Source organism: Protomyctophum parallelum (genome assembly GCF_964188405.1).
Source record: "Protomyctophum parallelum genome assembly, chromosome: 3".
NCBI lineage: Eukaryota > Metazoa > Chordata > Actinopteri > Myctophiformes > Myctophidae > Protomyctophum > Protomyctophum parallelum.
Window position 1 is genome coordinate 28136081 of NC_139698.1, and position 25219 is coordinate 28161299.

The 25219-nt window shown below is 45.9% G+C and overlaps 1 protein-coding gene across 1 annotated transcript in view; it reads right to left on the reverse strand.

Moving 5' to 3' along the window:
- The window catches only part of phactr4b (phosphatase and actin regulator 4b), a 36337-nt gene extending 16024 nt beyond the window's left edge, over nt 1–20313 (reverse strand). The window contains exons 1-6 of the mRNA XM_083762099.1: nt 20036–20313; nt 10985–11161; nt 7822–7902; nt 6966–7222; nt 6145–6475; nt 790–1167 (exon numbers count right to left, since the gene is read on the reverse strand). Of these exons, the coding sequence (XP_083618225.1) occupies nt 790–1167; nt 6145–6475; nt 6966–7222; nt 7822–7902; nt 10985–11161; nt 20036–20108 (1297 nt within the window). The 5' untranslated portion in view covers nt 20109–20313. The remainder of the gene's footprint in view (nt 1–789; nt 1168–6144; nt 6476–6965; nt 7223–7821; nt 7903–10984; nt 11162–20035) is intronic.
- Nucleotides 20314–25219: the final 4906 nt, after the last annotated feature.

Consider the following 25219-nt stretch of genomic DNA (forward strand, 5'->3'; position numbering starts at 1 on the left):
TGGGTTATGTGACCTTTGTCCATATTCTTTAGAGTCTATGGTTCGACTATATCAACCCTTTTTCTGCTTAAACGTCCTGTCGTCTGCGTTATTAGCACAAATAGCCTCGCTGAAACAACGGTAAACATGTCATGAATGACCGGGCTGTCGAACACAGCCAGGTGGATCAAACGTGACATTGATCAGCAGTACTCATCCTAAACGTTGAACTATTTTCTTGAGGTGCTTGCCCGTCCAAAAACACAGGACAGACGGACGAGAGTGCTTGAAGCACGATGCTTAATAGCTGCTGGGAAGAGTATCACCAGCACATCTTTACCATATAAATGCATGGAAAACAGGAGCCGCCAACTACACACTTTCTGGTCAACACGGCCCCCTTATTCAGGTCCATTTGTTTCCGTTTCTCCTCGACTTCCAGACCACGAGGGTCCATTTGGTCTATCATTCCATTCATAAAGGTGTGGTCCGATTATGTTGCAGATATTAATGATTTTGATGATATAAATAAACTATGTGTAATTTAAGCTGGTAAACACTGTATTAACTAATATGCCCAAGCCTGTCCCTTAATACTTTACCTTTATTAGTTCTGGTATATAAATGTTTTGAATTTAGTTTTTGTATTATTTTATCTTTTGGCACGGACATTTGGCATCATTCATTTTGCTAGTGAGATCCCCTGGAACCCTCCTCAAGGACCACTAGCGGTACCCCACGTTGAGAGAACGAGCATGGATCCGGTGCAGATCACATGACGACATCGCAGGGCGGTACGGTACTACTCACCCATCAAGGCAGCGTTGGTCCTGTTCACCGGTTTGGGCGGGGGCATGGGCGGCTGCTTGGCGCCGGAGGTGGGCGTGAGGCTCAACGCGGCCGGAGGCCCCTGGGGGCTGCCGGCACCGGCAGAGACAGACCGGGCGGGCTTGGGCCCCGCCGAGGGGGAGGAGTACGGCATGGTGTTGTTGTTGTGGTGGTGGTGGTGATGGTGGTGGGGGTGGTGGTTGGGCGGGGTCCGCAGCGATCCCGTCTCTCCGGCGCCGGGTTCCGGGGACGCGGGGCTCACCAACCACTTGGGCGGCATGACGGACTGCTTGGGGGGCAGCGGCTCTCGGAGGGTGTCCCGCAGCGCGTCCATGTCGGGGACATAATGGCTGTCTGGATCTACGGAGACGGAACACAAAGGGACAGTCGGCTTCATTGTCACATTACAGGTTCACAGGTGTACAGAAGCTGGTGGAATTGTTTTTCATGTGCGCTCCGTCATTTTGTAGGTTTTTTTGGTGAGAAAGGAGAGGATGGAGATAAAGTAAGAGACAGCATAGAAACGGGTCATAATGATTTTTTTCAAGGTTTTAACTTTTAATTCCTACTTCGTCATACTAGTGTCAAACTAAAGTAGCAGATCTACAAGGTCAAAATAATGCTACACACCATGATATGTTTTAACCCATTCTGTCCGGGCACCCATTTTGGTGTTGGCATCATGTTATGCTTTATCTATTGAAAAATAGCAGATCTACAAGCTCATATCGCGCCACCGAGTGGCGCGATACAAGCTTGTAGGTCTGCTATTTTTTGAAAAATCGAAGAACGACTGACATTTTTTAGAATCTGATCTCAGGTCAGAATGGGTTAATCAGACCAGTGTGTGTCCGGCGGAAACCTCGTATGAATCTGATCTCAGGTCAGAATGGGTTAAGCTTGAAGATGGAATAGCAGTCTGTCAGTTCAAAACCACTCTTGGCCTGGTTGGGTGTGAGGATCAGCATAGCCTTAAGGGGGCGCTAGCGGTGTATTTAGAGCCTTTGACCAGTCCTTCTCAAACCTTTTCATGTCAAGGACCCTCAAATTCATGTTTTTGGCCGCAGAACCCCATCTGAAAACAACTTGTGCAAGGGACGACGTCGCCCATACAAGATATATGTTGTTCAAATGTTTAAAAAATATAAACCTTTTTTCTTTATTTTTAATATAGTCTACATGTATATGTGGTTAAACTGATTCTCATTATATTAACTAATTTGGCTGGGGACCCTGTGGAACGTACTAAAGGACAGCAGGGGGTTCCTGGTCCCAGCTTTGAGTATCACTGTCTTTGACGACCATCGTATGTTCATGTTGTTTCTATAGGTTTGCATATGTCCTAGTGCTGCTTCGAAAGCACCCTGACCTACATTCTATACCTACGGAAAAGGTGTAAATAGCTAGGATGGAATTAGAGCTCATCCCACCTGACTGTGTCCGATAAATGGGCTTGTCATCACACAGGCCTGTATCCCTTCTACTCAGCAGAGATTGAGGCCAATACGTCTGGATCAATGGAAGGAGAAAGGACAACAGACAGAAAAGCTTCTATCACACAATGTCCTTCCGTGAGATCGGTGGTTCGCAAACATTTTCTCTTTTTCTTTTTACCCCTTTTTTGAGCGGTGCTATAGCCACTCATATGCACAGCTTTGTGTGTCTGTATGAGCACGGAATGTGCTCAGCTGATTGACTGAGCAAGGAATGCGATGTGTGATGATACGAGCGCTGCTCACTTCACACAAGTGTGAATGTAGTCGTTATGCCAATTCATTCCACCCCAAAAACTATTTTTGTTGTTGTAGGTAAAGTGAAGTAGCTAAAGTCCAGCACACTTCAGCCAGTAGAAGTAAAGGTAGAAGGGACAACTTGCATCATATAAATAATAGGGGGGGGGGGGGGGGTACGAATATTCACGTAGATGGCAAAAGACAAGTTAATGTTAATGATGAATCAAACCAGTGTTCCAGCTCGTATCAATAGGAACTAACATGGTATACTTTAAACCATTAAAAACAAGAAATAATTTATGTCAGTTTAGATTTGAGCTACAGTATAAGAGTGGTAGAACAGTTGTACATCTGCTATTTGTGAAAAGTCTTGAAAACATTTTGAGTGATTATTATTATTACTATTATATTTTTAACACAAATCTTCCCTTCTGGGGGGTCCCTGAAACAAACTATTTTCTACCTTGGCATGAAAACGTTTGAGCACTACTCATTTATAAGGTATTTGTGGAATCGGCCTCATCGTGTCTTAATGGGTTAAGTTCCTGTCTGTATCACAATAAAAACTCATACAACTTTTCACATACATTCATTATGTTTAAACTCATGTTATTATGATTAATTGTTTTCAAGTATTTTGCCCACTTGCAAAACACTTGCAATATCAGGTTGGGAATTTGCATATTTAAATGTTTGAGTGAGCGAGGGGAACTGAGCAAACGAGGCCGCTTTCTGCCGCTTTACCACTCCAGGCTCTCTCTCTCTGTGTGTGTGTGTGTGTGTGTGTGTGTGTGAGAGAGTGTGAGTGTGAGTGTGAGTGTGAGTGTGTGTGTGTGTGTGTGCGCGCGCGCACACGAGCGATAGCGCTGCCTTGAGAATTACGTTATCTGGGGATCAGCTGCCAAGATAAACAGTGGAGGCGGCTGTAATTACCACCCGAAGGCCTCCCCCCCCCACCACCACCCTCCATGCTCCTGCAACCACACACTCACACACACTTTTTTGGGGCCGTTTACCATAAGCCGGAAAATTGCAGATCTACAGGTTCACAATGTGTCGCACTGCTATACATTGTGAACCAACGGTAAGCCCCTCAAAATCCTTTTGAACCCATGAAACAATCATTTCTCTTGTGAGGACCAGGAACATTGTCCTCATTTCTCAAATTCTACTATACTTGTGGACACATTTTGGTTCTTGCAAGTACAGTAGGTTAGCGCGCACACACACACACACACACAGTCACACACACACACACACACTTCATGGCGATGATGTCACACGACCAAAGGAGGAAGTAGGTCACGGGAAAGGGATGAAGCAAAACCATGAGGAAGGGAGGGAAAGAGAACGAGTGAAAAAGGGAGTGAGTGAGTAAGCTCCAAGTACGAGAGAGAGAGAGAGTGTGTGTGTGTGTGTGTGTGTGTGTGTGTGTGTGTGTGTGTGTGTGTGGCGGAGGGGGGGGGGGGGAAGAAGAGAGAGAGGGAGACAGAGAGAGAGGGAGTGAGAGTAACGGAGAGAGAGAGATTGAGAGAGAAAGAGAGAGTGTAGAATAACTACTAATAGGAACTCAACTTGTGGAGACAAAGTGAGTTGTGTGTGTGTGTGTGTGTGTGTGTGTGTGTGTGTGTGTGTGTGTGGCACGATGGAAGCCATTCAACAGGATAACTGACATCTAACAGGCGTGTAGTAGTAGGAGCAATAGCATCCCCTCAAAGCGTAATGGTTTAAAGCTAAACCAATAAACGTCAGCTCCTCAGCACCCATTAGCAGCACCGAGCCCAACAGCATTGAAGCACTAAAAGGGCAGTACTGGCCTACTGATGTGGTGTCGCATTAATTAGGAGGAGCTAGCTAGGACGAGCTATTCCCTCTCCCTGTAGCTCTGGAATAGGACAGCGGTAGCTGGAGCAGAGCCCCTGGGAACATGGCCCCTGGGAGCCCATGGGGTCTATATCTGGGGAGGACAGGACACGAGGACAGACAGACAGACAGACAGACAGACAGACATCTACAACATATAAAGTGACGATTAATTGTCATACATATAACTGCGAATGACGATTTAATCCTTACCCCCCTTTAAAACCGTTCTAAAAGAGCACCTACTGACTTCAAGTTGTAACTGGCCCCCCATCATTATATACTTGTATATATGATGTTTTTGCATACCGGTATTACTATATTATATATGTCTTTAAATGTCCCAATGAATCGAATACACAGGACCTTAATGGAAACAAGTAGCCTGGCTCCAGCCCTGAATCACTATAGCCACGCCCATTAAGAAAATATGTTCTGGCGATTCAGGTCTGGAGTCTCTCCCTACGACCACGTCATTCTCGATCGAAAATCTGATCGTAGCAGCTGATTGGCCATCAGCCCCACCACTCAACAGCGTCAGACAACAAACATTGCTGCCCCCACTGCGGTAACTCACGACCGTATCAATCTGGCTATTAAATCAATGTATGATAAATAGTTTCTTTACAGACACGAGAGGTTTTATAAACATCATCATCCGACATATTTTACCGCTTTTGTTTACATACTAGTAGCGCTCGTTGGCTGTGTTTGTTTGGTTAGCAAACGGGTTAGCCATAGCCACATGATTGACAACAACGTCATCTGCTTTCCTACTATTGGTTGGTATGAACCAATCACCGAAGACCCATCCCATAAACTGCTGCCGTGGGGAGGGCTTTCAGTCTGAATAATGAAGTGAAACAAAATGAAAATTCAGACTGAGTGTCAACAAGACCTTTAACTATCTAGAAATAGTTATTTTTATTAGAATTGTTATTACTGTTGCCATTATTAGCATATTGTTATGCCCTTTTTTTCATAGAAGACTTGTAATGGAATCAGACGTAGTGACTGAGAGCTTTAATCCATGCGTCATACGTTCAGTCAGTCTGCACATAACATTGGGGCCACATGATGGACCTCATGATGGCAGGAGGATCAGAATCATGGAGTATAGCCTCTTGTCTCCTCCAGGCGTTCCACAAGGCAGAGGAATGTCTGGCTTTCATTCTGAACTGACCAGTGCGATCTAGTCTAGGCTGTGTGTGTGTGTGTGTGTGTGTGTGTGTGTGTGTGTGTGTGTGTGTGTGTGTGTGTGTGTGTGTGTGTTTTTCACAGCCAGTCTGGGATGGAGCCGTTCTTGTATGCAGTTAATACGGTTAGGAATATAAGTTTAGGTTTAGGCAAAGTTTTCCTGAGGTTACGTTTAGGTATAGTTTCACTGAGGAATAGAGCACCGAAGTCCTGACGTCACTCGCTCATCCTCTGGTTCACGGAAGTACTTTCTCTATGGAGAATAACATGGGGTCCTAAACCCATGGACTTAGCACCCTCTACGACTATTGACGTCAGACTTCGGTGCTCTATAGGGTTAGGTTTAGGCATAGTTTTGCTGAGGTTAAGTTTAGGAATAAAGATCGGTTTAGTCATAGTTTTGCTGAGGTTAAGTTTAGGAATAAAGATCGGTTTAGTCATAGTTTTGCTGAGGTTAGGAGTTCGCCGGATTAGACGAGCGTTCTTGACCGTTCTATTGAGAGAAGAGAGAGGGGGGGGATGGGGTCGGGGCGGCTCGGCTCACCTCTGCCGGTCCTTCCGTCCTCGGACGTGTGTCGGGTGAGGGTGGGCCTCCACTCCGCCTCGGGGGGCCGGGACCTCCTGCCGTCCTCCGACGGGGCCTTCTGCAGGTGGGGCCGTGACCTCTGGCCGTCCTCCGGGTGGAGCCTGCCTCCGCGCCGCCCAGTGTGGTGACCGGTGTCCTTCATGTCCCCCGGCCCCAGCTGTCCCTGCCACGCCATGTTGGACCTCCACTCGCCCTCGGCGTGCAGCGGTGGCACCGCCCGCGGCCCCACTCCCCCTCCTCCTCCTCGCCGCAGGTCCTCCTGCTGCAGCCCACCACCTCCTCTGTGACCCTGGGGGGGGTTAGGGGGGGGGGTCAATACATAATAATCACCCTGGTTGTAATTATTTGATATATATTTCTTCCGTATATTAACGCCATATTTGATCACACTACAGCGTCACACAAAAGCATCAAAACGAGCAGATATTATATCTACTATTTTACGTGCTTTTGGAATCCCCAAAATTCAAGTAAAAAAGAAAAGAAAAAAACATTAGAAAAAACACAAGAAGAAGAAGAAGAAGTCTGAGACCCACTGATCAAATTGTCTCTGTCGGGTGGAAACCCCATATGTCAAAATAATGACATTTTCAGGATTCAAATTGAAAAACAACAAAAGTAGCAGACCTACATGCTCAAAGCACGTCGCTTCACGCTACATTTCAAGCTTGTGGATCTGCTACTTTTAATACTGTATGTGGTGTTGTAGGTCCCACAGCATCACACAGCATCTGCCCGACAGCCAGGAAAATAATCCACAGTTCCTCTGCGGATCTCACCTGGGGATGTCCACCCCGTCGGTCTGCTCCTGCGTCGGGATGATAGCGCCCCCTACGGTCCTCCTGCTGCTGCTGCTGCTGTGCTATCCAGGCCTGGTTCATCCTGAAGTCAGGCTCTGAGGGCAGCTTGCCCTGGTTGCACGGGCTCCGCCCAACGCCGTGCCCGCCCCCGCCCCCGCCCCCGCCGCCCCCCACGGGCAGGGTGTGGCCGTTCTTCACGTAGGGCTGCTTGACGCTCTGCGCGTCGTCGGCCTCTGCTGCAGACAGAGACGTGAGTTAGAGAGTGAGAGACACCCGAGTTAACGCAGGGCTTTTCAACCCTTTCTCATACTCCTCTATCTATTGGCCATTTGTGCCGCCGTTCGCCATCAGACCACCATCTGATGAGACGTAGCCTCTCCGACCCGAGACAGAATATTGTGTTGTCGACGGATAGGACTTTGTCCACAATTCCATGTTGTATTGAATGATGTGGTATCATAGGAGAGACAACAGGCAACATTCTCTAATTTTTTTAAGACTTCCTGTAAATTATGTAATGCAGATGTTTAACAATAATTTAACTCTTGCGAGTGTAAAATGAAACCAAATGGACCTGCATAACTGAAAAATCGTCATATAATTGGCCCTCTCTAATACTCCATGATAATATGGTACCATTAGTTTCCTACTTGGTCTGTGTATCAGATGAAGGAGGGATGTGGACACAATTATTTCAATTTTTATTTACAATAGCTTCTATGGAATCCAAATGACTGAAATCAGGCTGAGATCTTTAATCCATGAGTGTGTGTGGCGGTGATGGACATGGAGAGAGAGAGAGAGAGAGAGAGAGAGAGAGAGAGAGAGAGACTACCATTGTCTGGGAGCTCCTTCAGCACTCCCTGTTCTATAAGCTCCTGTCGCGTTCGTCTCATCGACATCTGCCTCTCCAGAACTGCACCCACACGCACACGCACACGCACACACACAGATCTTCGGTCAGGCAGGGTCGCTGTGTGTTTCTGATCAGAAGCCTATTACCATTACTATTAACGCTGCCCCAAAATTACTGGCTTTTCAATGGAATTGTCTCTCGATTAGGTTCAAGTGCACTGAGTGGACGCACTGAGTGGACGCACTGAGTGGACGCACTGAGTGGACGCACTGAGTGAACACACTGAGTGGACGCACTGAGTGAACACACTGAGTGGACGCACTGAGTGGACGCACTGAGTGGACGCACTGAGTGGACGCACTGAGTGAACACACTGAGTGAACACACTGAGTGGGCGCACTGAGTGGACGCACTGAGTGAACACACTGAGTGGACGCACTGAGTGAACACACTGAGTGAACACACTGAGTGAACACACTGAGTGGACGCACTGAGTGGACGCACTGAGTGGACGCACTGAGTGAACACACTGAGTGGACGCACTGAGTGAACACACTGAGTGAACACACTGAGTGGACGCACTGAGTGAACACACTGAGTGGACGCACTGAGTGAACACACTGAGTGAACACACTGAGTGAACACACTGAGTGGACGCACTGAGTGGACGCACTGAGTGGACGCACTGAGTGAACACACTGAGTGGACGCACTGAGTGAACACACTGAGTGAACGCACTGAGTGAACGCACTGAGTGAACGCACTGAGTGAACACACTGAGTGAACACACTGAGTGAACGCACTGAGTGAACGCACTGAGTGAACGCACTGAGTGAACGCACTGAGTGAACACACTGAGTGAACACACTGAGTGAACACACTGAGTGAACGCACTGAGTGAACGCACTGAGTGGACGCACTGAGTGAACACACTGAGTGGACACACTGAGTGGACGCACTGAGTGGACGCACTGAGTGAACACACTGAGTGGACGCACTGAGTGAACACACTGAGTGAACACACTGAGTGAACACACTGAGTGAACACACTGAGTGAACACACTGAGTGGACACACTGAGTGGACGCACTGAGTGGACGCACTGAGTGAACACACTGAGTGGACGCACTGAGTGAACACACTGAGTGAACACACTGAGTGGACGCACTGAGTGAACACACTGAGTGAACACACTGAGTGGACGCACTGAGTGGACGCACTGAGTGAACACACTGAGTGGACACACTGAGTGGACACACTGAGTGGACGCACTGAGTGAACACACTGAGTGGACGCACTGAGTGGACGCACTGAGTGAACACACTGAGTGGACGCACTGAGTGGACGCACTGAGTGAACACACTGAGTGGACGCACTGAGTGAACACACTGAGTGAACACACTGACTGGACGCACTGAGTGGACGCACTGAGTGAACACACTGAGTGGACGCACTGAGTGGACGCACTGAGTGAACACACTGAGTGAACACACTGAGTGGACGCACTGAGTGAACACACTGAGTGGACGCACTGAGTGGACGCACTGAGTGAACGCACTGAGTGGACGCACTGAGTGAACACACTGAGTGGACGCACTGAATGGACGCACTGAGTGAACACACTGAGTGGACACACTGAGTGGACGCACTGAGTGGACGCACTGAGTGAACACACTGAGTGGACACACTGAGTGGACGCACTGAGTGGACGCACTGAGTGAACACACTGAGTGGACGCACTGAGTGGACGCACTGAGTGAACACACTGAGTGGACGCACTGAGTGGACGCACTGAGTGGACGCACTGAGTGAACACACTGAGTGGACGCACTGAGTGGACGCACTGAGTGGACGCACTGAGTGAACGCACTGAGTGGACGCACTGAGTGGACGCACTGAGTGAACACACTGAGTGGACGCACTGAGTGGACGCACTGAGTGAACACACTGAGTGGACGCACTGAGTGAACACACTGAGTGGACGCACTGAGTGAACACACTGAGTGGACGCACTGAGTGAACACACTGAGTGGACGCACTGAGTGAACACACTGAGTGGACGCACTGAGTGGACGCACTGAGTGAACACACTGAGTGAACACACTGAGTGGACGCACTGAGTGGACGCACTGAGTGAACACACTGAGTGGACGCACTGAGTGAACACACTGAGTGGATGCACTGAGTGAACACACTGAGTGAACACACTGAGTGGACGCACTGAGTGGATGCACTGAGTGGATGCACTGAGTGAACACACTGAGTGAACACACTGAGTGGACGCACTGAGTGGATGCACTGAGTGAACACACTGAGTGAACACACTGAGTGGACGCACTGAGTGGATGCACTGAGTGAACACACTGAGTGGACGCACTGAGTGAACACACTGAGTGAACACACTGAGTGAACACACTGAGTGAACACACTGAGTGAACACACTGAGTGGACACACTGAGTGGACGCACTGAGTGGATGCACTGAGTGAACACACTGAGTGGACACACTGCGTGAACACACTGAGTGAACACACTGAGTGAACACACTGAGTGAACACACTGAGTGGACGCACTGAGTGAACACACTGAGTGAACACACTGAGTGAACACACTGAGTGAACACAAGTGAACACACTGAGTGGACGCACTGAGTGAACACACTGAGTGAACACACTGAGTGAACACACTGAGTGGACGCCCTCGTTGCCACCGAAGTCCATTATAAATAAAAGAAAGAATTTGTAATTATATTGTGCATGTAATGTGCATATAATCACCTGAACACCAGATTAGAGGAATTTTCAAAATCTGGATGAAGTCAAATCTGGATGTTTTAGAATTTTTATTTTTATTTATTTTTAAGGCGTCATCAGGCGCCAGTGGCAACGAGGGCGTCACGGGAAAGGCGTCCAAGGGCGTCATGTGGCATTGAAGGAGTTAAGGCCTCATATTTCTACAATTGCTGCAAATTGATACAAAACCTGTACATCCAATCATTTGGGGCATAAACAAGAAGTTGAACGGTAAATGTAAGTCTGATAATGATCCTACCATGCATGTTCAAATCATACTTTACATTAAAATAGTTCATTTTTTTTTTACATTTTGGGCAATAAAGCAATTGATATATTGAGGTTGACCGACCTTCTGACGTCTCCTGGAACTTGTCGCTGCTCTTCTTCTTCCTCCACTTCCAGGGCTTGAAGATCTTGCCCAGGGTGGAGAACTTTCCCTTGCGCTTGGGGGGAGGGGTCCCGTCGCCCGTGCTGCCCCCCTCCCCTCCCTCCGGTGTGCCGTGCTGCTGCTGCTCAACTTCATCATCTGCAAGGGGGAGAGAGACAGAGAGAGACAGAGAGAGAGAGAGATGTAGGTTTTTAAAACCACTTGTAGTCCTAGTAAAAGGGACTTGAGCTGTAACTGTGCTGGTGTGGCAGTGACTCAGGAGGTAGAGTGGCCACTTGGGAACTAGAAGGTTCCCAGTTGGATCCCCCAGGGTTGGTGTCAAAGTGTCCCTGAGCAAGACTCTGAACCCCTAATTGCTCCCGATGAGCAGGTCGGTGTGAATGGGTTAATGTCATGGACTTGCACACTGTAAAGCGCATTGTATAGAGGCCTATATAAATGTGTTTTGAGCTTGTAGATTTGACATTTTTGCCGAGTGTTCCCCCAGAAAAGGCACGCGGCACTCAAAGTGGTTCAAGATTACGAGGAATACAGGGTTAAGTGGTTAATCAATTTAGTGTTTAGATGTATTCATTGATATATTTTTTTAATAACTACTACGCGATTATCCGTTTAACCATATATACACCATGCAAGCCGGTTATTGGTCCCAAATGTATTTGGTATATATTTCCAGTTAATTGCCTAGCCCCATCTTGTACAGTAGATTAGCTATTTTCTGTGGAAGACTAGAGACCCGGTCAACTCAGTATGGGTATAACTTAAGTGGTTAAAAAAACACTATTCCACAGCCTGGGAAGGGTCAGACTTCTTTGCACAATGTTGAAATGAATTTGGAATGTTCCTGATTTCCACGGAAATGCTCAAATTAGTAACAAATTAATAGACAAGACCGTTGAACTCAGAATGTGTCTCAAATGTGTTTAATTTCTCAAAGAATCTAAATCACATTAAAGCTGCAATATGTAACTTTCCTCTAGAACCTGGTCTCCTGCGCAAGTGCTGAAATGTCTACCATTTAGCCAATAAAAATCTTGAACTTCAGGTCAAAAGGTGTCTAGGTGAGACATGACCTTTGACACGGAAATGTCACAATAGACTAGCAGGGAGACAAAACACATCCACCCCAATTGTATAAGTTATATTGCATTAACATACTGCTTTAAGTATTTCTTTTAAAATATAGTAGAATACTTTTTTCTAGGCTAGCTTATACTGTAGTCTGTATATATTTATTCTTACCCCATTAAAACCAGGGAAGCATCTGTGTCATTGTAGATGTTACATGTAGCTATATAGTATATAGCAACGTACCTGTTTCAGACAACTCGTAGGATTTTGAACAATATGGTTTAGAACAGTAGTTCTCAAAATAGCAGATATACAGTAAAAGCTCACTCCATACCGCGTATATTGTATCTGCTATTGCTGAACATATTTGGAAAATCTTGTGTTGAAGTGTTTGAATAATTTTCTTAACACACAAATCTTCTCTTCTAGCGGTCCCTGGCACACAGCATTTTCAGATGGAGGGTCCAAGCATAATATATAATTTTGGGGGTCCTTGACATGAAATTAACTGATTTAGAAGGCATTTGTAGAATCTGCCTCAGGTCTTAATGGGTTTGATTTGTGCATTTTTCTAACTTGGCTCTTGGAAAAAAGAAACAAATTGCGGTTTGGGGTTGGAGGCCACATGGCCGTGGCTTTGGCACGTCGTCATGACTACCACACACGCACAGCATTTCCAGAACAGAGCTGTATAGTTTTCTTGCCGATACGTGAACTAACCCTTCCCTGCCCTCTCGCTAAAGAGAGGGCAGGTTACATAGCAATCCCAAATCTTTAGGAAGCTTCTTTTTTTTCCAACCCTCTTCAACCCTAGCATCGGTATAGACTCCCGTGTTCTCTGCTGATACCGGCGACAATAAGCCTCACCGACCGTCCTACATACTGATCGTGACAGCCCTAAGGAGAAGGAGAGCGTGTTCATTAAGGCCGTTATTTATGGGGGAGGCGGGGTGGCTGAGAATCATGAACTCCTCCACGGTCAACAGGGGAGGGAGGGAGGGAGGGGTGGAGGAGGTGAGACCCCACGTCCGTTGGCTCCCTGCCAGAGCTTCCCACACTCCAGTGTTCACATTCCACAGGCGGGGGGGTGGGGGTCGCTTATCAGATATGGTAAGGGATCGTGGAGTACGGTGAACTGACCATTGATTGAGATTGACGATTTAACTGTGCTTTTGACATTGAACACCGTCTGGAACGTATGTAAATCATATCTGTCGGGCAGAAACCTCTTATCTCCAAATTTTAACTCTTTGCGACTTTTCCGTAAATGAATGCCCTCTACTTAATCATCGTAATACTACTACTACAGCGCAGCGCCACACGAAAGCAGCAAAAGTATCAGATCTACACGCTTGACAAGCGTCTGCTATTTTTGCTACTTTTCAATTTGAATCCTGAAAAACTGTTTTGGAACATATGAGGTTCCCACCCGACAGCGACAAAATAAATGCTGTTACAAGTTTGCCTTTTAGGTTTTTGAAAACAAACATTGCACCAAGCAGATATAACAAATAACATAAATATGCAAAGAAATGAATGACAATGACCGGTACCAATGATAAATAATGTACTAGCCAAAATAGTTGCGATGTGACGCATACTGTCTGAACGTCTATTTATACTATAAGTGAGAATAATTGCCTCAAAGAATTGCCATCAGGACATTAGGTGACTGATTATGTAATAATTTTGACAGGCGTATCCACACACACATTCCAATGGATACCAACACAGCCCAAAGCTTTTCACAGAGAGCCTGCTGCTAAGGCCTGACCTGTGCTCTAAAGGGCCAGTGTGCCAGGCAGACTGACAGCTAACTGACATGCTGCTGAGCTGTGAGGGAGCCAGCTCTCCCAGGGCTGCAAGGGACCGCTGAACTCAGCAACAGTGCAGGCAGGGGGGAAGCAACCTAGTACATGTTGTTACTGTCGGGCAGAAACCTCTTATATTATTACAATTAGTATACCGGTATATTCAATTTTTTTCATAAATTAATGCCCTATCATACTACAGTGTCACTGTAGTATGTGTTTTGAGCTTGTGGATCTGCTATAAAAAAATATATATATATATATATATATATATTATATATATATATATAGAGCAATGAATTGAAAGTAACATTTTTGGATATATGTTTCCAACCAACAAGGACAGATTACTCAAGAACTATTACTTGAATGTTCACATAATATTTACCAGGGAGCACACCAGTGTGGATGTCATCAATCTATGACTTGTCAACTACCTTTTCACTGACAAAAACTAAATAAAAACTAAGCTATGATGATGACAATGATGAAATGTATTCAAAAGACTATGAACTATAAACTAAATGCAGCACAGAGAGAGAGAGAGAGAGAGAGAGAGAGAGAGAATGGGCCTGAGGAGGTATATGGAGCGCCCGGCCCTGTGCCTCACACAGGATGTCCTGGCGACAAGCAGGTTCCCACAACACAATTCTGGTCAAAACACACACAATGCCTGCTAAACCGACCCGACAGACAGACAGACAGACGGGCCTTCTGGACAAAATGCACTTATGTTTTTCATTGTAAATTGTGCAAAAAGAAAGTGCCAAACTGCCAACGACAAGAAAAACAACCAGTTTTGACCGGAGGCCACTTCTAGAATTGCCTTAAATATACTGTAGCCTAGTTTTCTGATTGTGTTGCTAAGAAATCTCTCATCTCCATATTCAGATTTCTTTCATAAATTAACGTCATACTTGATCATACTACGGCATCACACAAAAGCATCAAAAGTAGCAGATCCACAATCTCAGTTTTGATCTTGTAGATCTGCTACTTTTGAGTTTGAATCCTGAAAAAGTAACAGTTGTGGACATAGTGGGGTTTCTACCCGACACGCGACGATTTAGTTATTACAGTATAGCTAAAATCTAGGACAAAAATGCTTTCCCAGACTGAATGGGTTAATAACGGCTGGCTTTCCTGTGCAAAATATTTGGTGGACATGCACACACACACACACACACACACACACACACGCACGTTCCAAACAGCTGACCAATGTGGTGCTGTGCCAGAAAAAAAAATTATAGTTGAACTTGAGGGCTCTCTTCTCACTTGGACACACAATGCTTCACAGAGACCTCTCTCTACCTGGAAGAGGGCTGCTGCTCAGTGTCCAGCTGCGACGGCGGCGGGACTTGAGGCAGCATGCCATGGAGGAAAGGCCCTCAAACCTCCTGAACTACTGAACGGATAGATCCCCCAGAGGCACAGCATTCACAGGGACGGTTAAAACCACTTATATCCAAAAGAAGAAAAAAGCCAGGAGCTTTTTAGAAGCACCGCTCAGACTACAGCAGAGGATGCTGACTGAGCTCGGGGGGCAGCAGTGTGTGTGTGTGTGTGTGTGTGTGTGTGTGTGTCTACTCAGAAACCATGGAAATCCAAGCCCCTAATGGCACGGCAGAAACTTGAGAATCCAGCCCAGCTGACAAAACATCCACATTATTATGCATCTCTTAAAAAGGCAGGCAGCTCCTTCGTCTCTGAATCCACCAACGGAGCCCAGAGTTCTCCTACAGGAGCAGCAGCAGCCTCTGGACGGAGTGAAGAGTTGCCGATTCAGCTCCAGCTGAAAAGCACTGGTCAAGGGCAGGGCTAAAGGTCCTGGCAGGGATAGGGTCCTGGTCCAGGGCAGGGATAAGTAAGGTCCTGGCAGTGCCAGCCAGGCTATAGCACGCTGCCACCGGTGATCGCTCCTGGCCCGGTTGGCGATCGCAGAGAGAGAGAGAGCGAGAGAGAGAGCTCGATCCAAACGAATGGAGGCTCGCTCCGTATGGGGAAAGACAAATAACTTGACCTTATCTCGAGAAGGCTCGTTACGTATACAGTGCGGCGGCTAATTGACTGTATATATATATATATATATATATTCGGAAAAAGGAATCTTGAGGGAGGCCCCTCCTGGCTCGATAAAGCTGGCCTGGCTATGCTGCTGACTGAGGTGGGCTCCTACTTCACGGATAGCGGCGAGGGAGGCAGTTCTGTCATGTCATTGTCTCACAGAGTGGAGGTCCAGTGTGGGTAGCGAGGCTCTGGCTGCAGCTGTGTGACTCTGGGACAGGGGGTGGGTGGAGGTGGAGGTGGTGGGGGGGGGGGGGGGGGGGGTCAGGCTGGAAACACAGAGAGGAAACGGTACTCCACCCAGAGAACAAAGACAACCTCTTCCCCTCGCGCTAACACAACACAGTCACACACACACAGTCGCACACACACGCACACACACAGTGTACAGCACCGCAGGGCACTGGATACGGCATGTACTGTACGTATATACGGATAAAACAGTTGCCGCGAGCTTGTATCTTGTACTGTTCGACTAGCCAAAGTATAGGGGGTTAAAAGTTAAAAGAGTTTGCCAGGGACCCCTGGAACCCCCTCTAGAATCCCCTGCCTCATGGGCGTCTCCGGAGTGAGCACACTTTTGAATACTAGCTGGTGTCATAGTGGCAGCTTATTGAGGCCGACAACATTCAGACTCAGAGGAGGTTTGGATTGTGAACGCGACTCAAGAGGTTCCGTCATCAGTATTCAGTTCACACGCTCCTATCAGTGTCTTTTTGACTTAGATAAGGCTTTCCTCCAATCAGGAAACCGGGGCCAGACATGACAGACAGGGAGGGGGTGCTGCTGCAGTTAGGACCTCCCTTTCGGAGCCACGCCTACTACACCCTTCTGTCAGTCATCTCCCACACGTACCCCTCCACCAAGTGGCCTTTCAGGACGGGACGGAGCTCCATGATTCAGTGAGTGACACACTTAAGATCTGAAATTGGTAGTTCTCAAACTTGTGATTTTTCAGAAATCGCAGTAGTAGGCTACATGCTCGCATTGTGCTTTGCTGTTATTTTCCAAAACAAAACCAAACATCTAAAATGACAGCGCAACAAGCTTGTCGATCGGCTATTTTCCTGCCAAGATATTTAGTGTGGACTACTAGCGCAATAACAGAAAAGTCAGTAGAGAGAGCCCTGAGGGACTCCGGCCAACCCAATTGAATTACTTTAATTGGTTAATAGACGCCCATTCATCCTGCCAGTCAGTCATTCTGCCACCCATCCTGTCAGTCCGTTATTCTGCCACCCATCTTGTCAGTCAGTCAGTCAGCCATTCTGCCACCCATCCTGTCAGTCAGTCAGTCAGTCAGTCAGTATCCCTTACATAAGAGTCAGCTTCAGCAGGATGCAACAGTTGGGAAATACCTCCATCCACGTACATGTAGCCTGTACCTCACTTAGGGATGCAACTAACGATTATTTTCATAATCGATTCATCTGCCGATTATTTAATTGATTAATCGGATTATTACACTTATTTAGCTATCACCTTAAAAATATATTTTAGGTTATTTTCTAATTAACAAAAAATATAATTCATTCAAAAATCCATTTGATTAGCTGCTGATTAGGTTGCTATTCAAATAAAAGACAAACTAAATTTAAATTAATTAAAGCAACTCATGGTGTCTTTAGGCTTATTCTGACTGCGTACATTTGATTAAAGAATAGCAACACATGTGTCAGTCTAGAAGGAACACTACTCTTCTGAACTCAAATAGGTCATTTAAAAATAAATATTCAAGCCATATGTTTTGTTCCTGATACTATAATGGTTATGTGTCATATTTTGCTTTGCAGTCGCTACTGTGCAACTATAACCAGATTGTAAGGGAAGAGAGATGGATCACTCCTCTTTAGCTTAGTTACAGTACACTTAACACTGGAAAAACTATATGGTTAAGTAGGAAATCACCTATAATAAATTGCAAAAAAACTAGTGATTAGTTGCCGATTCGATTAATCGATTGCCAAATTAGTTGACAACTAATTGAATAATCGATTTGATTAATCGATGAATCGTTGCAGCCTTAAAGGTATATTCAGTGATTTCACTCAAAAAACCTTAGGTTTCGTTTTTGGCTGGGACCTAAGCCTTTCGTCCAATCAGGATAGAGAGTCAAAAACGAAACCTAAGGTTTTTTGACCCCCAGGGGTTAACTGGGGACAGGGAGGAACTCCTTATATGGTCAGCACACTCTATAGTAGAGAGGATTATCACAACAAAACAAAAAAATAAGTGATATTTGAATTAAGTGAAATCACTGAATATACCTTTAACCTCACTGCACTGCACTGGCGCCAGCTGGCATTATGACATGTAATCTGCTTGATTGGAGGCACACAGAGGTCACACTACAGTGGTGGCTTCTCATGGGATCTTGCATACTTAAAGGAATAGGGTAAAGTAAGTGATATTTGGTTAGTTTTTGTTAAAAATAAATAAAAGCTCTACATTCTGATAGTAATTATTGCTATAGAGTGGTTGTTCAGTAACAGGGGTCTGCCTGTCTCACCAACTCTTTCATAAACAGAAGAAAGAAAATTCAGGTGGGTTACAAATAATGTATCATCTTAGTTAAATTATATAGTGTTTCAGTTCCAATTTTGTCCATTTTGCTAATTTCTTTGTATCACTACACTTCCTTTATCTTGTACGAGTTCATCTCATCTGATTGGAGCAAATCTGTGTGTTGTAAAGAGCTATAGAGACAGGGAAGACAACTGTTACTGAACAAACACTCAACAGCCATGATTACTATTGGAATATAGAGCTACTGTATTTAACACTGGTTTTAACAAGAAACATGATGCACCATTGAAATAAACATTGAACTACAGACAAACATTAAACCTGCATACAGTAGGAGGGGATAGCGCCTCTTAAAAATAAAAAGGAATTAAACTTGGTGAGTGTGTTCGTTGTTCAGGGAATACATTTGTTGTATATGGATTTGGTTGATGGGTTATTTTCTATGCCATACTGTACATGTCATTTTCTCCCCGTCTACATATTTATTTGCCACAGCAGATTCTTAATTGACGGATTACAGGCTTTGTCCTCGTATGAGATAAAGATCTCACTCCATCAAAAATAATGCAGAAAATTTGCTGAAACCAACGCAGACAGACACAAGCCTACTTTCCCGCTAATCTCTTCAGTGAAACATATTTGTTGATGTCTCGCGCCACGGTGAGTTGCACGTGTGCGTCTAATCTCGCACCGCAACAACACACATAACATTATGGTGTCACATGTGTGGGTGAAAACCAACTCAGCAGCATGGCATCCATCTGATCTTGATGATTTAACACACACACACACACACACACACAGAGAGAGAGAGAGAGAGAGAGAGACACAGACAGACAGACAGACAGACAGACAGACAGACAGACAGACAGACAGACAGACAGACAGACAGACAGACAGACAGACAGACAGACAGACAGACAGACAGACAGACAGACAGACAGACAGACAGACAGACAATGTTGAAATATGGAGATAGGAGGTTTCTGCTCGACAGCAACGATATCAAACTGGTAGTCCTTCAAAAGAAAAACACTTGAATGAGAATCACTGATTTAACATTCCCTGGACAGAGAGAGAGACTGAAAGTAAGAGCAGCACATCACTGATGATTACGCAACCTCCCCCTCTCCTCTCCTCTCCTCTCCTCTCCTCTCCTCTCCTCTCCTCTCCTCTCCTCTCCTCTCCTCTCCTCTCCCCTCCCCTCCCCTCCCCTCCTCTCCTCTCCTCTCCTCTCCTCCTCTCCCCTCCCCTCCCCTCCTCTCCTCTCCTCTCCTCTCCCCTACCCTCCCCTCCCCTCCCCTCCTCGTTGACCTCACTGAAGTAGCTGTGGTTCAGAAACGTAATAACATAACCAAATGAACCACTTGACGGAGGCTGGGCACGGGAAGCACTTACTGGTGCGTAGTCGAGGGCATATTAACGAGCACGTGAGAGAGAGGGAGAGACGAGACAAGAGTCTGTCCAAAAAGCCTGCGTAAAATATACGCAACAGAGTGTATCCCAACCGAGAGAGGAGAGGAGAGGAGACACTCACCACCATTGTTGTTGTGCTGCTGTTGCGGTGGTGGGTCCTGAGCCGGGGTCTCCAGACGAAGGCTCTGTCCCATGATCCAGCCCCACGGAGGGGCCTCTCTCTCTCTCCCTTCGCTGTCCTCCTACCCAGGAATGTGCACTCTACACTGGGGTCGGGTAGAGGGCCACACCTGCCCCCTGCTCCTCCTAGAGCTCCGATGACGTCCTGCCTGTAGCCTCCGTCCTCCCGGTGAGTCCCCCTCCTCTCTGCTGCCTTTTCACTAATGTTTTCCTTCTTCTTCTTCTCCCGTCTCTCTCTCTACCTCTTCACCGTGTACTCCTCCCCCTCTCTCTCTCTCTCTCCCTCTCCCTCCCACTTCCAATCTCCTAAAGATATGCCCCCCTCCCTCCCCCCCCCCCGAAGTGGTGGAAAGTAACTAAGTACATTTACTCAAGTGTTCTTAGATGCAGTACTATACTTCTACTCCACTACATCCGAGAGGCAGATAGTGTACTTTTTAGTCCACTAGTTATTTGAAAATGTTTAGATACTTTGCACGTTTACATTTTTATTTAGGAAAACCATGCACTCAAGCCCTAGTTCATATACGTTGTTCTATTGTAAAATACAGATCTACAAGCTGATAGCGTGTCACATCATGTGTGTGAGCTTGTAGAAGAAAAAGCACGGCAAATTTGGGAAAGTTTTTAATAACATTTTACTTTTTTATGGCTATAACTTTGTAATACTAATCAAGTAAGATTCTGTTTTTTTCTTTGTGTTTTTTTTAACTTGTAAGAATAATATTCTTATTGTAAGAATATATGGTCAGGTTACGAAACCTAATGTCCAAAACCGTTACTTTTCAGGATTAAAATTCAAAAGCATCAAAAGCAGCAGACGCAGATCTGCTACTTTTGATACTTACCAAGAAAACACAAAAAGTTAGAATATGGAGATAAGAGGTTTCTGCCCAACAGCAACAATAGTTATACTGCAGAACTGCAGAAGTAAAACCTCCCTCCCTCCCTCCCTCCGCTCCAGGAGCAGGACTCCCTTCTCAGCTCCCTTCCAAAATCGTACTTAAGTGCAGTCCTTGAGTAAATATACTTATATTAGTTACTTTACACCACTTGGGAGCTGCTCAGCGACCCTCCCTCCCACTTTGGCTCCAGGAGCAGGTCAGCACTCACAGAGAGAATGCCTACCATTCCTGGGCAAAAGACTGCTTATGTTTTCAATTTGTTGTGAGCGTGCGTGTGTGTGTGTGTGTGTGTGTGTGTGTGTGTGTGTGTGTGTGTGTGTGTGTGTGTGTGTGTGTCTGTGTCTGTGTGTGTGTGTGTGTGTGTGTGTGTGTGTGTGTGTGTGTGTGTGTGTCTCTCTGTGTGTGTGTGTGTGTGTGTGTGTGTGTGTGTGTGTGTGTGTGTGTGTGTGTGTGTGTGTGTGTGTGTGTATATATATGTATGTGTAGTCATGTAAGCATGAAGAGGGAATGAAGAACGGTCCCGGCAAAGGCTGAGTGAGTCATGTGACGGCCGAGGTCACCGCAGGTTAAATGAGGATGTTTAAAAGCGGTGCCAGTGATTTAACAAAGACTGTCGGGTTTTTACATTTCAATTACACTGGACTGAGGACTGAGCAGACATTCCATACAGTGACTGTATGTGATTATTCATACCTAGATAGAAGTACATATTGGCACACAATACGGATTCATACCGCTAAACTAGACGGAGATTAGCAATGGAGTTCAATAGGTTGATAAAACATTTAAAAGGGCAACTTTAAGGGATAAAGTTGTCTGCCCACCCCCTATAGAGACTGGTGTTCCACAGGAGGTGATACACCGTGATACACCGTGGTGTACAGCTTCAGGTTTTGGCCTATAACTCTTGAACCATTAGGTCGTACAATAAAGCTAATAATAATAATAAACTCATCTAAGGGGTAGATTACAGTCTCGTTTGATTTGTCCACTAAACGGAAACCAGACAATCAGTAATGTGATTGAGATGTATCCGTCAGATTTTCCATATTCCATTCCATTCCATTGGCTATGACCTGAATTTCTAAAGTTTGCAGGTCCTACTGTAGGTAAGGTAGGAAACCGTGGTGGAAAACTGTGCTCTCTGAGAAGCGTTGCTTGTTTTGTCGTTTTCAGCAGCCTCTGGCCTCTGCCAGCGGACACACAGTCACACAGACAGAGTGACATAGTAAAGACAGCCTCGTAGCTCGTGGCTCAGGAGCCAGTTGCACCACCTCACACTAAGGCCTCTTTTAGACGGCGACCATCTCCAGATAAAACGGCAAAGTCCTGTTGCGTTCTCATTTTTCATTGACCCTTTACACGAGAACGCACACTTTATGAAAACGCTATAATGTCGCTAGGTGGCGGTAACGGGCTGCCAAATAGACCAGTCACCCACGTACAAGAAGAAGAACCAGGTAGCTCCCCCTTCACGCAACCCTATCGGAGTTTTGAATGACGCTTCCAGAACACACAGGCTGACAGGCAGCACAGAGCATGCAGGCAGAGCGCGCCACGGGATGGTTATAAATAGTTATAATTTATAATACATTAGGCTACATAAACGCTGCTGCCGCGCATTTTATTTACATCATGGTTTTACATTCACCATCGCTGATGAGCAGCGCTTTGTATAGGCGAGGAGGGAGGCTTGTTCAGGAACTCCATTAAATCGTATATGGCACTGCATCAATGTAATAAACATATGCGCTGTGAGCCAACGTGAGCCATGATGTCATAGGTTTTGCGGATTCCCTGTTTTTCTTGTTTACATGGAGAAGGGAGAAAACAGCGTTCTCAAAGATTTCCACTCTGGAAGGTGTTTTCACTTTGTTGCGTTTTCACCACCTGAAAACACCGTTCTCGTCTAAAGGGACACCAGCAAACGATACTTTATTTTGCCTTTGCCGTTTTCTATGAACACCGTTCTCGTGTAAAGACCACCTAAGTTCAAACTTAGCCTACTTATAGCTTAAATGGATGGCTTAAAGGCCATTTAAGCTAGGCTAAGTTCAAACTTAGTGTGAAGTGGTGCAACACCATAGCTCCAGTTCAGTACAAGTGGCTGTAAGTGGGCAGAGTGGGCGGGAGTCGCGGAACAATGTGATATAAAAGGTAACGAGAGGGTACGGACCTCCTGAGTCCACATCCATCCTCGCCGCCTAACGATGTAACACTTAGCGAGGTAAAGGTCAGGTGGATCTTGGGCGGAGGCGTGCCTCTCTCAGCCCACGACAAGTGAATTATGGCGAGAGCGAACACATGCATTCTAGCAGAAGAATTACAGCCGCCATTACCAGAGTGAGAGAGGTCAATGAACTCGTTAATAAAAGGAGGAATGGAGGAGCTCTCTATTAGAGCACAGCGCCTCCTCTCCTATACCCTCGCCTCGTCTAGTCGGAGGAGTGCTAATGGCAGACCACGCCACCGGCTCATGGCGCGCCGTGCATTTGTCACGCCGCCACCAATTTTCTCTACGGATTCTCAAACTCAACATGTCAAGGACCCCCAAAATGTATTTGGCTGCAGAACCCCCATCTCCAAAATAATATATATATATTTTTTAGTTTATACCTCCAGAAGCAAAAAAATACCTCCATTTACAAAAATAAATTAGTTAAAAGGATCGTGACGGTATATTAACAAATTTAGCTAGATGTCATTATAGGTGAAAAGGAAGAAAAGGGGAGGGTAAAGGAACATAGACAATCTACAAGCATACAACGCGTTGTGATGTGACACATTGTGAGCTTGTAGATCTTCTGTTTATGTATACATTACAAATAATCAATATGTGCAGCCCTACTTTTGCCATGGAGCTTTTTGGGCCCGCCCGAACACACTATTAATAAAGTATTCAATCAATCAAACCAAACTCTTAAGAGTATTGAAGGTGTCATTGAGGTTCAAGGTGTCTTCAGACAAATACCTCCTGTATATCTCCGTCTTCAGAGGAATCCGGAGAGTGTAGGGCTGTGATTATGATGTGTCTTTTAGATGACACTGAGTGTGAGGCATAGTGGTGGAAAAAGTACTCAAATGTTTTACTGACGTACGGTAAACGTTGCTAAAGTAAAAGTATCAATAGGCCTACTGCAATGTAGATATACTACATACAGTACATACACAAGTAAGACGCGCAAACGCGGGAAGCGAACGCAGCTCATGTGTGTGTGGTTGTGTGTGTGTGTGTGTGTGTGTGTGTGTGTGTGTGTGTGCTACAGTTGCGCCCTGTGTGTGTGTGTGTGTGTGTGTGTGTGTGTGTGTGTGTGTGTGTGTGTGTGTGTGTGTGTGTGTGTGCTACAGCTGCGCCCTCTGGTGGCGGGCGGGTGGTGTAACAGCGTGACACACACACACACACACACACACACACACAGACATTCAGCCCTTGCTGTCATAGTAAGTGGCTCACTGCGTTCGCAAATACAAGTAAAAGTCCAGAATTCTAAATGTACTACGTACAAAAGAATTGGCATCAAACAAGTAAAAGTACTCATTGTGCAGATTGCCGCATTTCAAGTTTTCAAATGTATAAATCTTTTGAAAATATCAGATCATAATGCGTCGCCAAAATGCGTCGCTGAAGTGGTTCATACAATGTAACTAGTAACAAAAGTTTTCAAATGAATGTAGTGGAGGTAAAGTAAACAAAGCAAATTGGATCCAAGATATAGTGGAGTAGAAGTAAAAAGTATTGAAAATTGTAAATACTCAAGTAAAGTAAGCTACAAAATACCGTAACATTTTACTTAAGTACAGCACTACAGTAAATGTAGTTAGTTACTTTCCACCACGTATTAAGCATTCACCGCTGTTTCTAAACATGGAGGGCTGGAGGAGTGTTTCTAAACATGGAGGGCTGGAGGAGTGTTTCTAAACATGGAGGGCTGGAGGAGTGTTTCTAAACATGGAGGGCTGGAGGAGTGTGAGACAAGCAAGTGTTCCGTTTCTCTTCCCTGTTGCCCCACATACAGGCTCCACAACCGGGCCGGCTTCCAAACAGAGAGCTGGGCCAATCCGCATGAGCCCAGAACCTTACCGGCCTGACCTGGATAGCAGACTGGGCCAGGGCAGCTTCAGCAAGGCAGGCAGGATGAGAGAGAGAGAGAGAGAGAGAGAGAGAGAGAGAGACACACACACACACACACACACACACACACACACACAGTCCTATTCTA